Below are 23,010 nucleotides of genomic sequence, written 5' to 3' on the forward strand. Positions count from 1 at the left end.
TTTTTTTTTAAGGTCACTTTGTATTCCTAAAGGTTCTTGCAAAGTTAAAAACTATGAAAATGAAAGCGTGTGACAAAAGATATTTTGGTCCCTTCAAAGTTATTAAAAAGATTGAAGATTTAGCATACAAACTTGAGGTACCAAAGAGTTCTCAAGTTCACCCTATCTTCCACATTAGTAAACTCAAGAAATCAATTCATGATTTGGAGAACATAGTTTCTCCAAAGATTTTGATTAACTTGATAGAGCCACCAAAGATACCGTATAAACCGGAAAATATTCTAGGATTATCAAGATAGATAAACATGTATTGAAGTGTACCTGGAGATACTAGTTAAGTGGACAAATTTAGACGAGGAAAGGTGTTGACGGGCGAGCGTCAACAACATGCATTATGCTTCCATTGGTGTGTACACATGTGTATGCATATATTTTTTGTATTTACGAGCTCCACAGTGGGTTCCAAGTTGTACATTGATGATTAGATGAGCCTAGATACCTACAACATGTTATACATTTTTTGGCCGACCGCCCATTTTTAAAAGCCCTTGTATATAAGTCAATTCACAAGATGTGAAAGGGCATTCTTAGGGAGAAGAGTGTGAGGGAGTGTGGAGAAGAAGAGGAGGAGTGGCTATGGAGCTTGGATCTTCCACAGCATATGTAGTATTCATTGGGATTAATGGAAGCTAAGTTCTCTCTACTTTCTCTTGTCTTTCAAGCTTATGTGTGTTAATGGTGTATGATTAGTGTTAATCTTCTCTTCTCTCTCAAGTTTTCCCTCTTGTTTGAGCATTCTTGCTTCACATGTGTGCTAGATTAGAGTGTGTGTGTGTGTACGTGGGCTATATAAATTTCTCTCATTAGGCTTCTTTGTGTATGCTTAATGTGTGATTAGAATGTGTGTGCTTGAGATTAGAGCAAAGGGATACACCATTGTCTGCATGATTAGAGAGTTAGAGTGTAGATTGAGAGTGTGTGTGCATAGATCTTGCTTCATCGGCTTTCCCTCTTCTCCTCTCTTGCTTTACCCCTCTTCCTAGAGTCTTCATTCCATCACATTAGGTGCATACATGCCTCCATACACTAGCCGGGTTCCGATCCACCGGATTGACATTATGTCGGTGGGTTGTGCGTTGTGCTATGACCACCAACATTGGCGTCGTTGCCGAGGATCGAGCGCCTAAGCTAGAGGATCACCCGTGTGATGGTTTGAGTTTCTAATTTTCATTAAGATTAGGTATTGGTGATGGTGAATGGTTGATTTGTGATGAGATTTTGTTAAAAAAGTTATGTGTAATTTTCATGTTTTCTCTTCATTTTCACTAATTGATCACTAATTTACTACTAATCCGCTAACAATTGGAGTGTTTTACATGTTTATGTGCCTAATTATAGGCTTGTGCATCACTCTTATGGGTTGAAATTTCATCAATTTTGCATGATTTGAATGATTAGAAAGAGTGTAATTATGTGTGATTTATGCTAATTTTGATGTCTAATTACTCACTAATCTTGTGTATTTTTGGTGCTACACATGAATGAATCTCTAATTGGATGTTTTTCCTTCATGATTATGTGTTTGATTTGAAGAAAAATGATGCTACAAATGATGTTTTGTGATTGGTGCTTGTATGTGGAGATGCGGTGAAGCGGTTGCCTACACACACGTGTGTAATCGTCAATTGAAGTGGAGAAATCGACGCGATTCTTGTTGTAATGTGAGTACATTAACCCACTTTAAAATCTGAAATTAAAGTGTAGGTTTGAGAATTGATTAGGTGCACTTAATCGGTGCAAATTTATGTGCACTAGTGTATGCTAACGTGAGGGCAAATGTGTACAAATTGGTGCTTGTTTTTTGGCAATTTTGATGCTAATGTGTTTGATGCAAAACCATTGATTGATTATGGTCATTATGTTGATATGGTTTATGGTTTTTGATTGCCAATTTTGCACCAAACTGCTTTCCAAATTTCGGTAGAATTGTGTATGATTAATTGGTGCATTTTACGCTTAATTGTGCTTGTGTATACACACATAATTAAACTAATTGCAAGTGGAAAATTGGAGTGTTTATGATTGTATTGTGATGTTGGATTAGTGGTAAACAAGTGTATGCGTAGAAATTTTCTAATTGAACCACCAATTGCGCTAATTTTTGGGCCAAAAATGAACAAAAAAGAGGTTAAAACGAGTCTTGGTTTGATTGGCAATTGATGTGTCAAACACACACACACACACACACGTCCCTCTTCATTTTTCTTACTTTCTCTCTCTTGGATTCACACACACACACACACACGTCCAAAAGAAAAAAGAAAAGTACACACAAAAATCGCCCCCCTTTAAATATTCCTTGATTTTCTCTTTGTTTCTTTCACTCACATACACCACACACACACACACACACAAAAGATCCCCCACTTAAATATTCCTTGAATTTCTCTCTTTGTCTCTTTCCCTTAATCACTCCTTGACTTTCTCTCTTTGTCTCTTTCCCTTAATCACTCCTTGATTTTCTCCTTTTGTCTCTTTGCCCTCTTTTACTCACCCACACAAAAGATCTCCATTAAACACTCCCTTGATTTTCTCTTTTTGTCTCTTTCTCTCACGGATTCACACACACACACACGTCAAAAAAAAAACGATTTTTTTTTCTTTCTTTCTTTGCTTCTCACATGTATTCCACACGCATCACACGTCCCACATACTCGACGCTCACGCGCATGTACACACGATTAGACACATTTAGAGCAGATACGTCCAAGAGTTAGGTTTTGCCAGATTTTGACAGATTTGAGTCCGATTGTACGCATAAACCTCGATATAGTGCAGATTTTGATTTTAGTCTACATTCGACGAGTTGACGAGGTTTGGAGGCCTATCACACATCAAGAGCGCACATATGATGGCCATGACCACTTCGTGCTCTGAGTACACATTGCTCACACTTGTAGGCGAGCACAGAGGCCAGCCCTTTTACACGAACACATATGGAAATTTCTTTGTCCAGTGTCGCGCCTCCTTTGGCCACACACAGACCCTCCACGTGGTGCGAGTCCTTCCCGACGACATGCAGGATGGCACATTTAGAGATGACTATCGCGTCACGTATGTGGTCGACCATTTGATTAGGCTAGAGGAGATAGAGCTAGTACACGCAAATAATTGCCTTGAGGCCTTTGACCATCCCGTGCAGGTTACATTACAGCGGGTAGGTCCTCGAGTGATCTATATAGATAGTGCTCAGCCCATATATCGATTAGAGTGTCGCACTTCTAGTAGACGCCTATCCACAGATGTTGTGACACTAGTTGGCGAGCCTAAAGACAGGTGCTACATGAGCACCACAGGCACTGAGCTGGATTGTCGTACGATCCTCGACCGACCCAACGCCCTACTTCGAGTAGGAGTGCTTCACCTTCTTTAGACACAGTGCCACCACCCACATCACTCAAGAAACCACCGCCAGGATTCTCCTCACCTAGAATTGATTTTCCGCCAAGCGTTTCGAGCTATCACGAGTCTAGAGCGATGTACACGGCACGGCGATTGCTAGCACTTTGCGTACCACTCAGAGTGAGCCACAGATAGAGACCCAGAGCCTTCGAGACACGTACTTTAGAGAGTCTCAACCTCGACACCTTACACCATCTAGAGATCCATGCCAGCCTTTGATGACACAGATTAGAGAGCATACGAGAGAGTCTATGACGACCACATCACCCCAGATGAGAGCACCAGAGGTACGGCCCGGTAGATCACCCATTGTAGATATGAGTGCCCCGAGACCACTGACCCCCACCCTTCAGACACTGTTCGAGACCAGAGAGACTAGGGATAGCATGAGAGATATAGACGGTCAAATCTTGCATATAGTAGGCCGATCTCCACGAGGGGTTGCATATTATGCTGACACTTATGATCACCCCTTTGTGAGGCTAGCCACCCTGCAACGCATGATGTCTACACCTAGGCAGATTGTGAGAGCCTACCCAACAGGCCGATAGAGCAGTTTTTATTGATGAGCTCGGAGAGTAGTATCTCTTGGTTGAGACCCTTGATTTTGATGACATTGAGCGAGCACACCCAGATGACAACCTAGACACACAGACACATCCTAGGCTAGTGGAGCTTCAGAGAGTTGAGCAGACCGTGACCTATCTAGATGAGCTTGGTCGTAGGTACAGACGCCTAATGAGTGGTGGATCCAGAGATCCTTCAGCCCGCCTTCTTGCATATTTGATAGGAGATCCACGTGAGCGAGTTTATAGGGATGTCGATCATGCAATATATGTTTTGACTATAGGTCTACCCTACTACCCTCAACTTAGACATGATGATTTATGTTTACCCACGACAAGCACGCTAGCTCCACAGCTACCGAGAGCTCAGAGTCCTCGAGATACACCACTAGAGAGATCACCTCCTAGGCTTCTTTTGTCACGTCGTATTCTACCACCTTGGGAGATGCCAGATGAGGATGATAGTGTGCCACGAGAGATAGCTCCAGCACCTAGCCTGCGATAGGTAGAGCCCCTGAGACTAGAGCCCAGTCAGAGTATTGTTAGGGAGCCTACACCACCTACCACACTTATCCACGAGACTTCCAGCACACAGCGAGAGATCTCACAGAGTCATAGAATGAGTGACTCCGATGGCTTTGTTATAGATGAGACCACTCCACAGATTCTAGCTACCCTTGAGCATCCTTGTTTAGATCTTCCGACTTCACAGAGGCCCTTAGAGATAGCTGTCGAGCTAGAGCCATCTACGAGAGTAGATCCCCCTATGAGAGAAGATGCAGAGTCGACAGCATCTCTATTCCACTCTTTTAGCTTGCATAGCGGTGTCATAGCCAGAGAGTCACAGAGAGAGCAGCCACCACATATAGATGTTGCCCTAGTGCCATCTACGAGTGCCGATTCACGATCAGATCACCCGATTGAGCAGAGACCAGCCACCACGAGCCGTACTTTTCTAGATCAGGTTCCTAGAGACCACATTACTGACACCACAGAGATAGAGGTTACACCACAGATACATGGACGTACACGGACTAGAGTGACCTCTACTGACACCCTATGTAGGGATACGATAGAGCCTGCTAGACTTGTTTGGAGACCACGTACACAGGCATCTCAGCCATGTGTAGAGCCTTCTCTAGGCAGAGGCTCTACGACGATGAGTAGTGCCACTGAGGAGCGCCACACGATAGATCAGGCACGTAGCTCTCCATGTAGAGCTTCCAGGACAACCCAACAGGTATTTGTTCCCCGTGACGAGATACATGCTAGATTTTTACCTTGTGATGACACGATCATATTTCTAAAGAGCCATATGACCGCGACGGACTTTCACATGGTTGGCTCACATCTAGACGGTCACTTGAGGCACATGATTACTTTGAGGGACAAAGACATGTTTGGGTACCTAGGCCACGAGCGGTAGCACACCCAGCGCATATAAGATCATACCCTAGAGCGAGACCTCCACGAGCCAGATGTCAAGAGATGAGACTACCCCTAGAGAGGTCGGTACCTTCACAGCAGATAGTATGTCCTAGAGCTAGATGCACACCTAGACACGCTAGGAGAGCTCAGATTGACATCCCTACGAGAGCGCGAGCATTGCAGATTTGGCTACCGAAGAGCCTTCCACAGACTATTCGAGTAGAGGCTGATACCCCCCCTATGCCCATTCCTTGTGCTGTTGAGCAGACTTTAAAAATGGAGCTAGGTGTTAGCCAACCCTTGACTATTAGAGATCGAGCTAAGAGATTGCAGATCATGCTTCCTGGTGAGAGCTCTCTCTTGACTCCTAGTTGCACGAGATTTGAGATTTGTACACATTGATATGTGCACTAGATTTATGTGCATATACCAGAGGCACTTTTTTCCCTTTTGGGTTTTTTCCCTCTGGATATCCAGGTTTTAGACCCTAGCTTAGATGTTTTATTTTATTATTCTGTTGCTTTTGTTATTTTATCTTGCTGCTGACATACCTCTTCGAGGTACAATGCTTTTGTTGATCTTTTGATACAACACCTAGACATACATTAGCTTGCCCATGGAGATTGGACAACCATGTAGACATGATGTATCTCCAGACACGAGGAGCTTCCATGACATCGACCTCTTCATCGAGCCCATGCACAGGTGTACTCCTTCCTATGCTATATGGTTTTGTACATTTATATTTGTTGATTGTGGCTTCTTCTTGGTTTGATTAAGTGCATTCAATTAAGTTGATGTATAAACTTGTCCTTTCTTTAGTTAATTGACTTACAGTTTAGTTTTATTGATGAGCCTTGAGGTTAGGAGGCCGTGACTTTAGGTTAACTCATTTACTTGACTACTAGTTCTAGTTGGTAAAATTATTTGAGTGTTTGAAACCTTAGGAGTGTTTTAAGCATAGAGAGGCTTTCTCACCCAAACAACAAAGAAAACTAGTGAAAATACAAAGGAAATGGAAGAAAAACAAAAGTGCCACAAGTGTAAAAGCTTAAGCTGGAAGAGAAATCCTGGCTTGATTTGGTACTTCACGCACATGTATTGCACACTAGAGCCCTAGAGGTTCCTAGTGTGGATGCTTTTCTTTGAGAAGCAAAAAGCCCCGGGTATACAAATAAGAACACACGTCAAATGATTTTGCAAAATGTGAAAAATAACAAATGAAAAGCAAGAAAAATGAAATGAGAAAGACTTCCATTGAGCTTCAAGTTAAAAAAAAATTCAAGCTTTTGTTTCAAGTTGTGAGAGTTAGTTAGCTAATCTATGACAGACATAATTAGGGAATCTTGCATTGGGATAAATTTACTAACTTAGCTAGTACTAGAGTAAATGTTTTAACCCTTAGTCGTAGTTAACTAATTGACAGACTCATTCATAAGCCCAAAACTCTTGATTAATTAATTTCAGCAAGTGCAATTTATTTTCCTTAATGGCAGTGTAACCTTTCATAATTCTTTGCATTTACTCATTCCTACATGTGCTTTGCCTTTTCCTTATGCCTTATCACCATATATTTGAGCTTGCTACCTCATCCACCTTTTTCTTTTTGCAGGCACATTCTTTCTCAAGCATCTACCACGATATGGCTTTGTCAGGGACGACAAAGCTTCGGAACGGGAGAGTGTTGACGGGCGAGCATCAACGACATGCATTATGCTTCCACCGGATTGACATTATGTCGGTGGGTTGTGCGCTGTGCTATGACCACCAACAATGGAAGCATAATGCATGTCGTTGACGCTCGCCCGTCAACGAAGCGGCAACTTGCGAACATTGCAACATAATTGCCAAAAAACTTCTCCATGTTTTTTTCAAGGACGAAAACTCTTTATAAGGGGAGGTAATGTCACATAGCCTAGAATGGCAGTGACCAAGTCGACCACCCTCCGACCATTGAGTCAAAAGGTGGGGTTTAGGAGGAGATTGCCGACCGTAGTGCCTGAGTGATCTGACTAATGTGGGATGGCAAGCCACACTTATATAAGGGTCTGAGAATGAGGGGTAACCTCATTCTCTAATAGGTTGGGTGGTAAGCTTGGCGACCTAATCTCCTTGCAAAGGAATACATTAGTGGTATTATAGGATTATAACACTCATCAAGGTCACCTAATTTTACCATAGTCTTTGTCATTGCCCTTGCCCAATGTGTTCTTGAATAAGCTATGTGGACTAAACCCCACACCAACGGACTAATGTCTATCAACATTAGGTAGTACACTGCAATCGTGACATCCCAAATTCAATGTGTACTCCACAAAAGAACAATGAGGGTTAGATTTTATGTGGATCAATGATCTCGCTCATTTGTAGTATGAATTCTTAATTAAACATTGTTCCCTTTCAATGTTTGGCAAGAAAAAAAAACACGCAAACTTCCTTGCATGGGAGAGTTTGCAAAGTCCTCATCAAATTTTAAAATATGTGGGAACATACCAATCCCGCGACAATGTGAAATTTTCAATGCGTTCATTTCTTGGCGTTGTTAGTACCAAGTAAAGAGTTCAGAGGCTTTTAAGTACCATTTTATTTCAACGTTCAATTGCCAATTGTTGTAACCACTGCAATGTTATCGGCTAAAGCTTTGTCAATGAGCTTGCCAACATGCCTCCTAACCTATTCCCATTGGTATATCAATGCACTCCAAGAAGCAACATTTTACACACAAAGCTCATTAAGAACTTTTTTTGCTTTTGTAAGGACATCATACTTGGCATACATATCAAGCAAAGCCCTGACAAGAATGACACCTTTCTAAACAACGCTTGACTAGCACTCTCATCATGAATTCTCTCACCCATGCCAACATCTTATAGAAGGGGAAAGGCTTTCAAGTTGCAAGCATAGGTACTTGCATCTATAGAGAGGCCTTCGCTTCACATTTGGTTAAAACAACCCAAAGCTTCCTTGCCACAACCATGTTGGGCACATCTTGCAATCTACGCGCTCGAAGATACGAAATAGCAAAAAGGATACACATCAAGAACTTTCGTGCTTTTGTGAGGACACCACATTTGACATACATAGAGCGGGTCCTAACTCGCAATCTCAATCATGAATATTCTCATCAATGTCAACGCCTTGGGAGGGGCATAGGCCTTCAAGGTGCAAGTATAGGTGATTGCATCTAGAGAGAGGCCTTCCTTCAAATCCTATGTGAGCTCTAAAAGCCGACGGCTGGGAAACTTGAGAGAGAGCTATTGTCGATTGATATGCGACGATGTTGGTGAAGCGTTACTTTCCTGGTCAATTTTTGCAAATGATGTCGGGATAAAAAAGCTGAATATTGTCGTTACACCGGATGGCTACATGAACAACCAAGAATTTGATTGTGAGAGTATAGCTAATGAAATAATCATGATCCCTAAGGATCCATCTAACGTTTCCTATGCTCTTTTGTGTGTGTAAGTGAGTGAGTGAGTGTGTGTGTGTGTGTGAGAGAGAGAGAGAGAGAGAGAGAGAGAGTCACATTCCAATGCACACATAACTAACTAAGCTTTGAAAGAGCACAAGTTACAATGTACTAATAACTAAGCGGGTCACGCAGTGACAGTGAGTGTCAAAAAGAAAAAAAGGTCATTTTGTGCTAGTTTTACACATCTACATGGTGACTTTGAATAGTTCGCTAAAAAATAAGAACCTGGTGTTTCATTTCACAAACTTTTAAAGTTTGCGAGAAGGATCATTATTTTTCAAAAGGTGACTTTCTCTATAGTAGATGGAAAGCCAATATTAGAAGTTTGTGAAAAAAAATGCTATTTCTCAAAGGGTGAATAAGCCACCATGCACAATATCCAGTAACCGACACGTGGAGGTGCGCATGTGAATGTTACAACTATTTTCAATCTTCCTTTTGCAATATTTAAGGAGAGCCCTCTTAATTTCCAAAGCAATGTCTAGACCAACCTAAGAGTGGCAACTTGGGCTAAATAATAAAATACACAGTTTCTCAAGATGTAAAACCAGTTTCAGTGCGATGTGGTGATGCGTGCATATATTCACTAACATGTTACAAAAAGAGGCTTAAGTAAGTAGAAAACACAAATATACCTGGTGGGTGGTGCACATGTGACCATGCCTGAAGCACAATTATTTCAAAAAGTAACCGACAACGTGATTTTCGTAACGCCACAATTTGAGCCAATGCAGACTGATGGGGCAGATTAAAAGTACTGCACTGTTCGAATAGTGATTATCAACTTGCAGCTCTGATGACCTGGATCCTACACACCATCTTGCAGCTATTGCATGCTGCATTCTGGATAAGCTGCAATGGAAGCTTTAAGGAAATCCTCCTCCTTGGCCAAGAAAGAATGGGTCTCCTCCACAAGCTGTGCCTTTCTAGCAGCCCTTCTTTTTTTCTTGCCAGTTGAAATACCTGTGTCTTTGTGCTTCACAAAACACATGAAAACATCATGAACTCCGGGCCATGTTGGAATTTCCATCTCTCTCTCTAACATCCATGTTCTTCTGTGCTTGGGACTCCCCTGCATCCACGCAGCTATGTCAAATGTGCAGCCATCATCTCTCTCTCCAACAAAAAACACAGTGTCACCATGGAAAGCCTTCAAGCATGCATCTACAAAGCTTGGCTGAAACATTGGTTTGCATGCATTAGTTAAGCTGACCTTCTGTGAGTGGTTCTTTAAGGGCCAGCAAAAGAAAAGTGCACGGCCAACTGCCCCTCCCTGCCTGACAAACTCTTCTCCATCCATTGGAATAGTTTCAGGAAAGTACAGAGACCCTTGGGATGTTGATTCTGAAAAATCATCCACTGCAACAACATCAGCACCAAGCTTTTTAAGTAAAGCAGCCCAATAGCCAAGACCACTTCCAATCTCTGCAATCTTGCCATGTGGTGCCATTGATATCATGTATTCTAAAACTGGTCTAGTGGGGATAGCCCAAGAGAAGCAAACAGTGGCAAGCCTCTTCAATTGAAGAGCTGTATGCAACATCTCTTGGTTACAAACCATGGCAACATCTAGATGATGATAAAACTCAGCACTCTGCGCCCAGGGAAGCCACATGCATTCAAAAAGAGGATTTAGAATTCCTTCTATAGAACCGATTTGGCTGTGGTCAGAGAGAAGCTGAACAGTCTTGTCAGGGATCCAATTTGGAGCTGGGTCCGGTCCAAATCCTCGAAACTCCATGATTTTGGCCTCATGCAGCCCTTGTCGAAGGTTGCTACCTAGGCTTCTCAGATACTGCTGCGCCAGAAACTTGATCTGTGGTACAAGCATGCCTACAAGGAGACCTGTGTTTATGTTGGCAGAGCAGTCAGAAGCAGCATGCAGACAATTTTCTTCCCCCAGGCTGTCAGCCAAGTAGAAGGAACCTGCATACTGGTTCGTATCCTTCCTCTCGCACTCTGTTGAAGACGAAACACTTTGGGCCCAATAAACAGCCACAGTACTCATGTCCATGAGAATTTCTGCAAGAAATCTGGACTTGAGGCCAACATGAGGTTCTATGGGCCACAACTGACACACTTTATCCATGATCCTCTGAAAACCAGACATGTAATCATAGTACTCTGCAAAAAACTTCTGCACATGAGTGGACCTATCCAGATTATTGTCAAGGCCTGGCAAAACAAATTCACTGGGGCGATCCTCATCCTCAGGTATGCCCTCTTTACATGTGAGATCATCAAAGTGTTGAGGACCAGATACACAATCGTTTTGGATGCAACTATTTGCCGATGCCATCTGTATCTTAGACACAAGGCCTTGCAAATGAGAAACAATGACCTCATCGTCTATAGAAAGCTTGTCTGCCAGCATGACATCACTCTGATTGTGCACAGTTTTTTGAGGAAAATTTTCTGTGTTCGTCAGCTCCATTCCTCTAGGAGTTTAGAGCACTCATGACAATGGAAATGTTTTCAGCGACCGCCTCCGAAGCCTCTCTAATTTTTCGCTAGCAAACCACATTTTGTACCCTTCTGCAAGAGCGCTTGCAGACGCTTCCAGATGTCGCATCACTGCAAGCACTAATGTACGACAGAGCTACGCATGTTAGTACTCTTTGCATCCATGAAAATGAGATACACATCATCAAAGAAGTTACCTCCATGAGTTGCTGCTGGAATTTCAGGTTAGACGATCGCGCGCAGAAGAGAATTAGGTAGAATATCACAGCAGACGACGCTCTATTCAAACGCTTCAATTGAGCCCGCCCAAAGTTGGCAAGTGCTCCAATTATATTCATGGAAATTTTAAAGATATTTAAATTGACTATATTTGAAGGTTTTTAACTAGCTTCTAGGTTTTCTTCGAGGACTGGTTGGGACTCGTTTTTTCTAACGTATCCAACATCGTCAACATAGAGAGAGAGAGAGAGAGAGAGAGAGAGAGAGAGAGAGAGAGAGAGAGAGAGAGAAGAAGAAGAAGAAGAAGCATTCCATAGACAGAGAGAGACTCTTTGTCTCTCTGCCTTGTGCTGATGAAATTTAGTAGAAGCCTTTGATTTTTTGAGCCCTATTTGGCCATTGTAATTGTTATTACATCCTACATTCGCATTTGGTCGTTATAAGAGCAAGCACACTCAAAGCTAAACAAACTTAGGTACAACATGATGGAAAAGTATGCATGCCTCAACAGAGGGTAGACTTGGCCTTTTGGATGTGTTGTCTCATGTTGTTGCTTTGTTGGCTAAATGGTGGGTGAAAGTAAGATACAATACGCAAATTTGGACACGTATCCGTTTGCTCTTGATGGATATGGATCGCTTACATACTCTTGGAGGTTTTTGGTAGCCTTTTGATGTTCATATTAAATTGTTCCCCTTTTGCTCCTTTAAAGATTTTTGCTACTGTTTTTTCCAATATTTTTGTGACCAGATTGAAATTAGTTCTAGCTGCTTTGCATTGGAATGGTTCAACACGGTACACAAGTAACTCTGGCTTTTGTCACTCAATTTGGTTAGGTTTGTTATTTCCTCGACTTGCCACTTGCCATTTGACAGGTATCATCATAATAAGGGGATTGTTAAAGGTTTCTTTTCTAAGGGATGGTTTTTTGGTTGTTGGAGGCCATCTGATGATTTGAGAATTATGCTTTTTTGTTTCTTCAAGACAGACTTGATTTAAGAGAATCAGATGTATCATTTTTACAACTCTAGACAATTCATGATTTTTTAGGGACTAGACTTGGCATGTAGATACTTTGTTTGATCATTCAAAGTAAAAAAGGATTTATTAATGTCTTAAAAGTGTTATTGATTTTGCCATTTGATTTAATAAGGTATGGTATTGATTACTTGGTTAACCTGACAATTTTTTTACAAATGCTACTCGGAGGTAATCCATGTGGCCCCACTGAATAATAAGTAGTGCATCCAATTATAAAAAAGGCAATGCATCCATGTCAAAAACAAAGTAAAATATCCAAATGAAGCCACCATCAACCAAGCCACATCTTGTGCCAATTGAGTTGTCCCAAGCCTTTGTCCCTCATTGAATATTATGATAGTAGAAACTACATGAGCAAACGGTTTTGAGATGAAAGTGGGCTTAATGGAGAGAGTTGATGGTGGCGCAGAGGACTTCGAACAACGGAGGGTATTTTCTCAATACTTGCATGGTGATGTGCGGAGGTTACTTTGGCCACTTTGTAGAAGCAAGGTTGAGGGATGGAAAGCAATTGAATCAGCTAGCGAGCACTTGAACCACATGATTAGGATCAATCAGTGCACAAGAAGCATGCCCATTTTCAAGTAACTACAATTGCATGTAAGGCGTGAGCACTCATTGGATTTCCCTTTTGAAGTGGACCTAAATTTTCACAAGGAATAGAGGTTCTTATAACAAAGAAGAGATCTCACCGATCATATAATGAGCACAATGCTACCATGTACAAAAGTGGCGGGAATTTTATGCAAGAAGATAGTTTGGAGGGATGAGGAGGAAGCAATGGAAAGTAATGGACTTCCCAAGTGATGAGGGGCATTGGTGGACAACTTTGTTGTTGTTTCAAGCATTTTGCCCAGCTACCTCAACAATTAATGAGAAATCTTCATGCTTTTGCATAGCTGTTTGAGAGTTCCTTGCAGTGGACTATGGGGTGAGAGCCTTGCTCACCAAGAAAACAGGGGGATCAATGCTTCTTCAGAAGACAATCACCTTGCAAAGTTGTCAAGGATGTCAACTAGGAGACGCACAAGGAGACTAGAAGGGTAATGCTGAAATGCCTTATTTTTGTTGTACAGTGGAACTACCATTAGTGGGGCTTTTATGAAATTTCTGATTGGGGGAGTCTTCTTGATGGAAAATGGTGTAATTTTAAGTCTAATTTTTTTATATTCCTAATGAAAGGTTTTTTGGTTTTTGATATGAGCCTGAGAACCATTTAGGTCCCCACAATTTAAGAAAATGAGGGTGGTGATCCCTCCCCGTACTTTATGTTACAAAATTTATACTATACAAGCTAAGATTCATATTTGTAATACTGTTAATTAACCTTCAAAATTAAACCATCCTTAGCACGCAAGCAGATTTGCTCATAATTTTTCTTGTAGACATCAGAATTAGCATGGGAGGTATTATCTACTTGTCTAACAAATTTTGATTTTGATACCTTGGCACATATTTGGACACCACATTCAATTTAACAAATGTAGTGCCATTAGAGATGAGGTTTTTAGGGCTCTTTTTCCTTTGCACATATGGAAGACTATGATTGTGGAGTTCATGCATGCAAGAAAGTGATATATATAAGCACTTATCGCTCAATAGAACCATCAAAATTACCTTGATCGTTTTTTTACCTTTGAGAACCAAAAGGTTGTAGGGCCCTCAACTTGGAAAGCAAATTCATGATGATGTTTTTAGCCATGGATCTTGAAAAAGCACAATGTGCTTTGCAATTTTTCATTGACATGTCCGAGGTTCCAAGCCTCAAGGTGCACTTTTGAAAGCATGAGTCTTTCTAATTAGAAAGTTGTCGCTCTGACTAAATGGATTGTATAAGATGCTTTTGGTTGGTTGCCTTCAAAGATGCATGGAGCAAGTGCTCACATTTTGAAGGCATATATATAGGCAAACAAATTCAAGATAAGATTGTTGGTCTAGGAAGGTTGTTTGATGAAGATTGGCAACTAAAAGGGAACAAAGCAAAGTGTACAACTATGAACCAACTAGATTTAAGGTTTGTTACTCAATTTCTATTTATGTGCCAATGTAATAGCAATCGGACTACAAGGCATGGCACGACTTTCATTTCCTATTATATTTAGAGAGATATTATGTCGACTCTCCACCATTCTTTTGTATTGCACTCACTTAGTATGTGCACTATCTATTTTTTGATGCTTTAAAAAAAAAAATCTATTGTAATTTTTTTGGCTAGGGTTTTATTTGTCTTTGTAGTTCCTCAAAGGGTTGCAAACTTGTGCCACTGAGCATATCACTCATGAGGTCAAAGCTATGTCCTTCTGGAAAGAACATACTCATGCTTTTTGCAAAAGAAAAAGAGAGGTTAATTTACTATAATATTCATAGTCTAATTTTAATTAACGTCACAAATACGTAATGTTCATCTTGATAAGTCTTGTTCACCATAAAAGTTCTAACAGCTTACTAATATTGATCTTTTATATCTCAAAAACATAAGTTGCTACAACAAGGCCAACCAAGCATGACTAGTTGTGGTCTAGAATGTGATCGCGTTGTTCTTTAGAAAGATTGCTTTTGGTACTTGTAAGTCAAAAATGTATATCTATTTCTTTTTCTACCTATGCCAATTTCTTTCTAAACCTAAATTACAACGGTGTTTTGCTCATTTTTGGGTATGAATATCAAAGTTTATGGTGCTCTCGTCTAGTGATTGGAGTGGTCATTCATAGTTATTCAAAAGTATTTTGGACTTGTCTTGTTGGCTGCCATTTGAAAGCACAAATTTTCTCTTATTTTTAGCGCCACTCTCTTTTTCAATGTGATGTTGTATGGATGAAATTTTGGGAGATGTATACTTGTATAAAGATGTATGCTTATGTGGATTCGTGACTCGTGACTGCCAAGGTTTTTTTGTTGGTTCTTACTTAGTAGTTATTGATGTGTAATTCTCAAGATGATCATTATTGATGAGATGCAAATTGAAAATCAAAATCTTCATCTTTTATATAACTATGCAGATGATGCAGCTTATGTCATGCAGCTTATTTCATACACTTTTGAGGTTGAACGATCCAGATGGTCTATCATCTTGTATTTACCTCTTTGGTCAATAGGTTTTTCTATTTGCTTCTATTCGATAAAGGGCCATCATGCTTGGGCCAGACATTGGTGCCCACCTACACTAACCTCACTAACTTTACATTCATGCTTATCTTCATATATAGTGAATAAAAGCTACAAGGTATTGCTGCAATGAGCTCCACCCACATCTCTCTCTCTCTCTCTCTCTCTCTCTCTCTCTCTCTCTCTCTCTCTCTCTCTCTCTCTCTCTCTCTCTCTCTCTCTCTCTCTCTCTACACATGCCAAAGGTGCATCAAGTCGAATCAGAGTATCGGCTTGATCCTCAGAGAGAGTAGTTGTGAGCTTGGCTTTGGGATTGCCAAATCTAGCTCACCACCCAATGCAAAGGCATGCTTTTGTGTAAATTTTACACACACACACACACACACACATGTGTGTGTGTGTGTGTGGGGGGGGGGGGGGGGGGGGGGGGGGGGGGGCGCACTGGTAGTTGCACTAGTTGTCAAAATAGCTACATGTTCTCCTCTCAACAATCTTTGAGGTGTTGTTAGATGCTTTGATTGTCTAGTACAACAAAAGTGTTAAGGCTTGCACATAACTTCTCCGACTTTGTTGACATTCTCAATGTTTTACTTTCAAAGTTACTAAATTAGGTGATGATACAGGTATTGATGCCTCTTAGCATGGGTATGGCCAGCTAAACAGAGGGTATAGAGGTAGCCTCAAGAAAGTTGGATGATGACGAGAGCGACAAAAGCATGACAAATTGACAGCCACTATGAAGTCAAGCGTGCAAGTAAGGGATGTGGGCTATTGATACCGCTTGGAGATTGTCCAATTAGAAATTGCTTGCCTTGTTGTTGAGTCCTCTCGTATTGAGGTAGGGCTAGCTGCTATTGACTATGTCATTCAAGAAGCAAAAGAACATCCAAATTGCAGTACATAAATCGATTTTTGTGTGTATATGTGTGTTGTGGCCATTGTATTGATAGTTCAATTTTAATCAGAAGGGTGCATTGAGACGGTTTGAACTAAACCACACACACAAGCTCAACCAAAGTGCTTGAGAAACACAATGCACACATATAAATTGAAGCTTGCAATGGCAAGACATTTACAGGCAATCATCAATAGAAAGTAAAGAGACCTTACCAAATGCCTAAATAGAGCTTATCATGAAAATACACACCCTACCTCTCAAGGAAGCCCTTTATTCACAAAAACCTCCAAGTCTTAGCTCAAGAAACAGATTTTCTAGCCTTGAAGAACATGTAGCAAAACATTTCAAACAAGCTTGACTCTACCCTATCAACACTTTTAAATAGCCAGCCAGATAGCATGTTGGTAGTAGGTCCACATGGACCTATCATCTCAAACTAAATCCCAATGTCAACAGATCTTCCAACCTAAACATCCTTCTCTATAAGCCTTGAAGCAAAGACAAGCCATAGAAGTACTTGCTCCAAATAATCATGCGCCAATGACAAAGATAGATATAATAGACCAGCACATGAGCTTCTTATTACAACTTGCAATACCATGACTACTATGATGAACAAAAAAGAATGAGGCTACAGAAACCATAGCTTATAGAGAAGCCAATGATATATCTATGAGGCAAACACTATGTTTAAGCACAATTACAAGGGTCAAAAATAGTGTATAAAGTCATGGAAAAGGCCACATTTTTTGTTTAGGTAGAAATGACATAGGAGGTAATCTTATGCTTATATCACTCCTTTTGTCACCTAGAGCCTCTCTCTCTCTCTCTCTCTCTCTCTCTCTCTCTCTCTCTCTCTCTCTGATCACCCTTGTATTTTGTTTCTTTGATCTATTTAATCGTTCTATATAGTATGTTTCCTTTGTTGGTTATGTATTGTAACTCTGTCTTTCTCTCTTCATCTTCATGTTTAGGGTTATCAACAACCATGAGTGGTAGCTTGGTGTATCACCATAGCCTATAACCTCAAGGGGTGCACCTTAAGAAATTCTTGGTATCACATGTAATCCAAGGCTGATAAAAGAAAACCACTCTACACATTTTCTAGATTTAAGAAAAACAACCCGATTTCTCCATAAATTTACTTCTTCTTTTTCAAAATTTGGATGACAAAGCTCATTTTGTAAGTTTCTTTCTATAATTGATAAAAACTATAATGACCCTCTTGTCAAGTGCACATGATACACCTTTATATCTACAAGGTGCATCCCTCAACTATCTAACTTGAGCCTAGATGCCTTCTTAGCATAAATCTTTTAACATGGTATTAGAGCCTATGGCTCATAGTTATGACCTCATTGACGTTGTAAATCACTAAGGAAAGATGAAGGAGATAAAGAAGCATTAGTAGGAGAGAGGGAGAGCAAAAGAAATTGACATGCTAAAACAAAACTCTCATTGGTTTATAAAATCCTACAAGCTCATGCATAGACCCATCACAACTATCCAATATCACAACCCTTAAACACATGGTCCATACTATGCCTATATAGACCTAGCACCTTATTCTCACCACAAGCATTGATAGGGCTGTGATACCATTTTATCAATCACCAATGGGAGATGGAGGAGTTGAAGAAGCACAAGGAGGGGGAAGAGAGAGAGAGAGAGAGAGAGAGAGAGAGAGAAAGAGAGAGAGAGAGATTGAGATTTGATGGCTATAACAAAACGCTTATTTTTCATGAAACATAACATATGTATTGGTTTACAAAAGCCTGTAGGCTCATGCATAAACTGACCACAAGCTTCCAATATCACAACCACTCAAATAGACGGTTCATATTATACATGACTTAAGACCTTATTCTCACTTTAGGCCAATACGTCTTATACTAACAATTGATCATTGCATGTATGTTAGGAATTTCTCTCTAATAACTAGTAACCTTTTAATTTATCTTTCTCTTCTAGAATTATTTAATCTCATGTATGCAATCCATTTGTTACTATCTTCTTAATGCTAATTCAACTCTAACCTTTGTAAAGTGTGAGCTTTGTCCTAAAGTGTGAGTCAAGGAGAGAAGAGTGGAATTATCCCACACATGCTGTGGAGCAAGGCTCTAGAGCTACTTAAAGCTCATTTCATGAATGAATAAACACAACTCTATTTTGCACTACATGCTTGTCTATGGTGAGCTTGTGCTTATCTAAGTCAATACTCAAGATTGTGTTTATGAGTCCAAGCTAATTCTATCTTGGAACCTAATTCACTTGAGTGATAACCTTGCTTACACACACAATCACATATTGACGCTATGTTTCTCTTTCATCCACCATAGCTAGCACGATCCCATTCCCAACAATTGGTATTAGAGCTTTAGGTTATGCTAGCTAGATTTGTCATTATGCATTAGTGTGTTAATTATTAGCATCTCCATTAGATTGATCAACATTTCATAATTATTGTTACGGTCCATTGACATTTTTCATAACTAGTTGCATCTCTCACTAATTAAGCACTAATCTAGCTATGTGTGGGCATTTCCTTGGCACACCCAAGAGGCCACTACCCTACATGGCTAGGTAAGCTTGATTGGGGAGAGAATTAGCACCTATTATTGCATTTCTAGTCATTTTTGTGTCAATTTTCTAGTTGTTTGCATCTTCAATTAATCTTCCCGATTTTGTACTTATCGAACATTAATCATCTCATCCTAAAGCTCTCCTCGCAAGCTCTCCATAGAGCCCTCGATTGCTCCATTCCAATCCCGGGAATCCCCTCATCTCCAATCCCAAAATTTTCTAATTTTAGGTGTGTGTGTGTGTGTGTGTGTGTGTGTGTGTGTGTGTGTGTGTGTGTGTGTGTGTGTGTGTGTGTGTGTGTGAGTTTAATATGTGCATCCTCTGCTCCACTTTTCATCAGAGCCATCAAGCTCTTAATTTGGGGACCATTAGATAATTCACTCCCCACCCGACCAAGGCGTGTAGGATTCATGTGTGTGCATCCCTACCAAACTGAGCATATATTCCCTTTTTTCAGTTAACCTTCACAAGAAAAGCTCGTGGGCTTGTTGGCTAGCCCAACTTAGGCACACTATTCTTGGCTCTTGAGGTCTCGGGGTCAATACCCTTGCCTATTTTGGGGGAAAGCAGACGGACCCAAAATTTCCATCAAAATCGTCTTTTCGGAGCTTGTCGGGTCCGTTGGGGAGCATTCACGCGCACAAGTTTTTTTGGGCATTGACCGACCTACCCCCGCCTGCCCGACTGGCTGCCGGATCTGCCTGTGCTTGCCCGTACTGCCCCCCCGCTTGCCCAAACTGCCCGGCGCACGCTTGGCCTGACCCCGCCTGCCCGAGCTGCCCGAAGCCCATTTAAAACCCCCTATCCCACGACCTTCCTACAAGCCGACTCGCATTTCAAATTCTAAGGGCCTCCAAGGCCAAGACACTAGAGATTGTGCTCACTGAAGAGCACCAAGTGCTCGTCCATTCAAGAAGCATAAAGTTCCAATAGCTCTACAAAAAGGCATTCAAACTGCGAGACTTCTTCAAACTACTCCAACAGCTTCAAAGATGGTTTCTTTCGAGCATCAACACAAAGGATCATTTCCCCTATTTGTGAAGAGGAGCTTCACTCTGGTGAAGAGGTGCTTCACATAGGGATTTTTGCCTCTCCCTCTCTCTCTTAACTTGCAATAAAATGAACCCAGCCGAGCACAACTCCAAATAAAAATTTCAAATTCTTGTGCACCGTGTAAAGAGGTAGACACTGGCTAGGAGAGCCTCCTAAGCTAAGACCCCTCTATTAGCACAAATGGGGGACAAGGGAATAGAAAAATTCAACGGGGAAGGATTTCAAACCTGGCAAACAAAATTAAGAGGATATCTTATGAAAAAATGTTTGTGGTTTGTCATCAGCACTGCCTTAGAGCAGCAAGCAGAACCCGATGGAGTGCACACAAGGGCATCTACACTCATAGCGAGTGCACAGAATTTGGCCAAAGACAAACAAGTGTTAGGAATCATCATCACCTCCTTGCATGACAATTATGTGCATTTCATAGACGAATATACGCATGCACATGATGCCTGGCATGTTTTAGAAATCAATTTTGGAGCAAAGGCCAAAGTTAGTCTCAAAAGACATCTTTACAAGATCACCATGATTGAAGGGGAGGACATTGCTAGCTTAGTAAATAGGCTTAAGAGCATTGTCACGTAGCTCACTTACATCCAGGTCAAAGTACCAAGAGATGACAAAGTGGCCATACTATTGAGTGCATTTCCACCTTCTTATGACCATTTAGTCACAATTCTTGAAGAAAAAGAACCAGCTCCACCTTTTCAAGATGTCATCAACTCAGTCCAAGCAGAAGAAAGAAAGCAAAGAGGTTCATTAACTCCATCAGGAGGGGCCTTTCTCACAACATCCTCAAGGGGAAGACATTTGCCATCAACATCATCAACCGGAAGAAAGTGTTATGAATGTGGAAGAATGGGACACGTAGCAAAAGATTGCTACACAAACAATCCTTGCAACAAATGTGGTAAGAAGGGACACCCACCTTCTCAATGCTACTCAAATGGAGGCACTAGCAATGGAGAAAGCAACAATAGTAGAAGCAACAACAGAAGCTACGAAGGCAAAAGACCTAACAAAGGATCAACTCACATAGTAGAAGATGAAGAAGACAAAGGAGAGACCAACCTTGTCTTTTATGAAGACGTACTTTGAAGATGCAGCCTCTCTACTTGTAGGGGAGGACTTTTATTTTCCTGTTTGGATATTATCATCCTGTGTGGATTTTGTCAGCCTATGTGGATTTTTCCATCCTGTGTGGATACCAGCTTATCATCCTGTGTGGGTCATGCATCTTCAGTATTTTGTCATAGTCCAAACCTCAAGGGGAGGATTGTAAAGTGTGAGCTTTGTCCTAAAGTGTGAGTCAAGGAGAGAAGAGTGGAATTATCCCACATACTGTGGAGCAAGGTTGTAGAGCTACTTAAAGCTCATTTCATGAATGAATAAACACAACTCTATTTTGCACTACATGCTTGTCTATGGTGAGCTTGTGCTACGCTAAGTCAATACTCAAGATTGTGTTTATGAGTCCAAGCTAATTCTATCTTGGAACCTAATTCACTTGATGTGATAACCTTGCTTACACACACACTCACACATTGACGTTATGTTTCTCTTTCATCCACCATAGCTAGCACGATCCCATTCCCCACAACCTTTACTTGAGACTAGACTAAATTTTCTTCTAGAAGAAAGTGCTGAGATGAAATTTGGCAGTCACATTTATGCTAATTTTTTGCCAATTTGTAGGTCTACAAGACAAAAATTTAAAGATTAAGCTAGTCCTTCCTCTAATTGAGGTCCGTGTATTATCTAAAAGCTACTTTGACACTCTTACACACAAGAATAATACAATATTATTTAGCATCAATAGCAACATCTTAAGTGGTGTGCTCGAGACCTTAGTAGATGGCAGCATAGGTGTATGATATTGCAAGAAAATTCAGTTGGCAGCATCAGCCATCTATAGCAGTGAGCACCTTGCAAGCAGCCAGTCTTGGAGTCCATACATACCACTATAGTTTGCATTTCTTGAATATTGTCACCATATTAGACCAAATTGTTTCAATGCAAATAAAACCAACCTCATGTTGTTCAAATATTGTTAGATCATACATATGTCCTTCCCTGGTTGTCCGATTAGCCATACATCAAACACGATCAAAGAAAACTCAACGTTGTTGAAGATCACCATTTCTACCTTGGCATATTTTACTTCAGTAGCTAATACCTAATCTAAGCTTTTGTTGAAATTTTGAAAACATGGTATTTTCTATTTGGGCCTACACACTATTTAGGAAACAAAATCCCATGGAAGAATGGATATCCATTGGTGCTTTCAATTTTAGGAGTTATACATCGATACACACACTAGCTCTACTTGCACCGTTCTCCTTCATCATTTTGATTAGATATACAACAAAAAAATTGTTTCAATTGATACCATACCTATCAAAACCAGTGCAGTCTCCAATGTAAAATTCTAGCAATGTTTACTTGTGTGTATACACCAAAATCCTCATCTCCCTCGATACTGATAAGAGCTCATTGCTATTTAGTTCTCTATGATCCACTTAAATGACACCTTCCATCACCCTCTGTTTAGCAAGATTGAGTTGTAATGCCTTGGTCCTACTGTTGGAACTTCTAAACAACATGAGGAACAAAATCACAAGTTCTTTGAATTGTAGATCTCAGTACTTCCTTAGCAATTGGGTGATTGTATGTTGCCTAATGAATGAACAAACATAACCCGTTGTTGTCTTTCAGTA

General features: G+C 40.7%; 1 protein-coding gene and 2 pseudogenes across 4 annotated transcripts; 2 read left to right on the plus strand and 1 right to left on the minus strand.

Moving 5' to 3' along the window:
- The first annotated feature begins 2,730 nt into the window (after positions 1-2,730).
- Positions 2,731-7,132, plus strand: LOC147463792 (uncharacterized; annotated as a pseudogene).
- Positions 7,133-8,290: 1,158 nt separating this feature from the next.
- On the minus strand, positions 8,291-11,802 carry LOC147463793 (uncharacterized). 4 transcript variants are annotated; one of them, XR_015185373.1, is made up of 3 exons: positions 11,589-11,798; positions 9,564-11,511; positions 8,291-8,818 (listed from the first exon to the last, which is right to left on the minus strand). XR_015185373.1 is itself a non-coding variant. In XM_086491111.1 (3 exons), the coding sequence occupies exons 2-3, from the start codon at positions 11,360-11,362 to the stop codon at positions 9,755-9,757; spliced, it is 1,467 nt and encodes a 488-aa protein (XP_086347237.1). In that variant the 5' UTR covers positions 11,363-11,511; positions 11,589-11,802; the 3' UTR covers positions 9,236-9,754. The 4 variants fall into 4 exon arrangements, 3 of the variants coding, with proteins under 3 accessions (XP_086347237.1, XP_086347228.1, XP_086347213.1); XM_086491111.1 differs by lacking the exon at positions 8,291-8,818 and having other exon boundaries at positions 9,236-10,000; positions 10,142-11,511; positions 11,589-11,802; XM_086491102.1 differs by lacking the exon at positions 8,291-8,818 and having other exon boundaries at positions 9,242-11,502.
- A 374-nt stretch (positions 11,803-12,176) lies between these two features.
- Positions 12,177-13,780, plus strand: LOC147463794 (uncharacterized; annotated as a pseudogene).
- The last annotated feature ends 9,230 nt before the right edge of the window (positions 13,781-23,010 follow it).

This window comes from Adiantum capillus-veneris, chromosome 2, assembly GCF_014529385.1.
Source record: "Adiantum capillus-veneris isolate H3 chromosome 2, ASM1452938v2, whole genome shotgun sequence".
NCBI lineage: Eukaryota > Viridiplantae > Streptophyta > Polypodiopsida > Polypodiales > Pteridaceae > Adiantum > Adiantum capillus-veneris.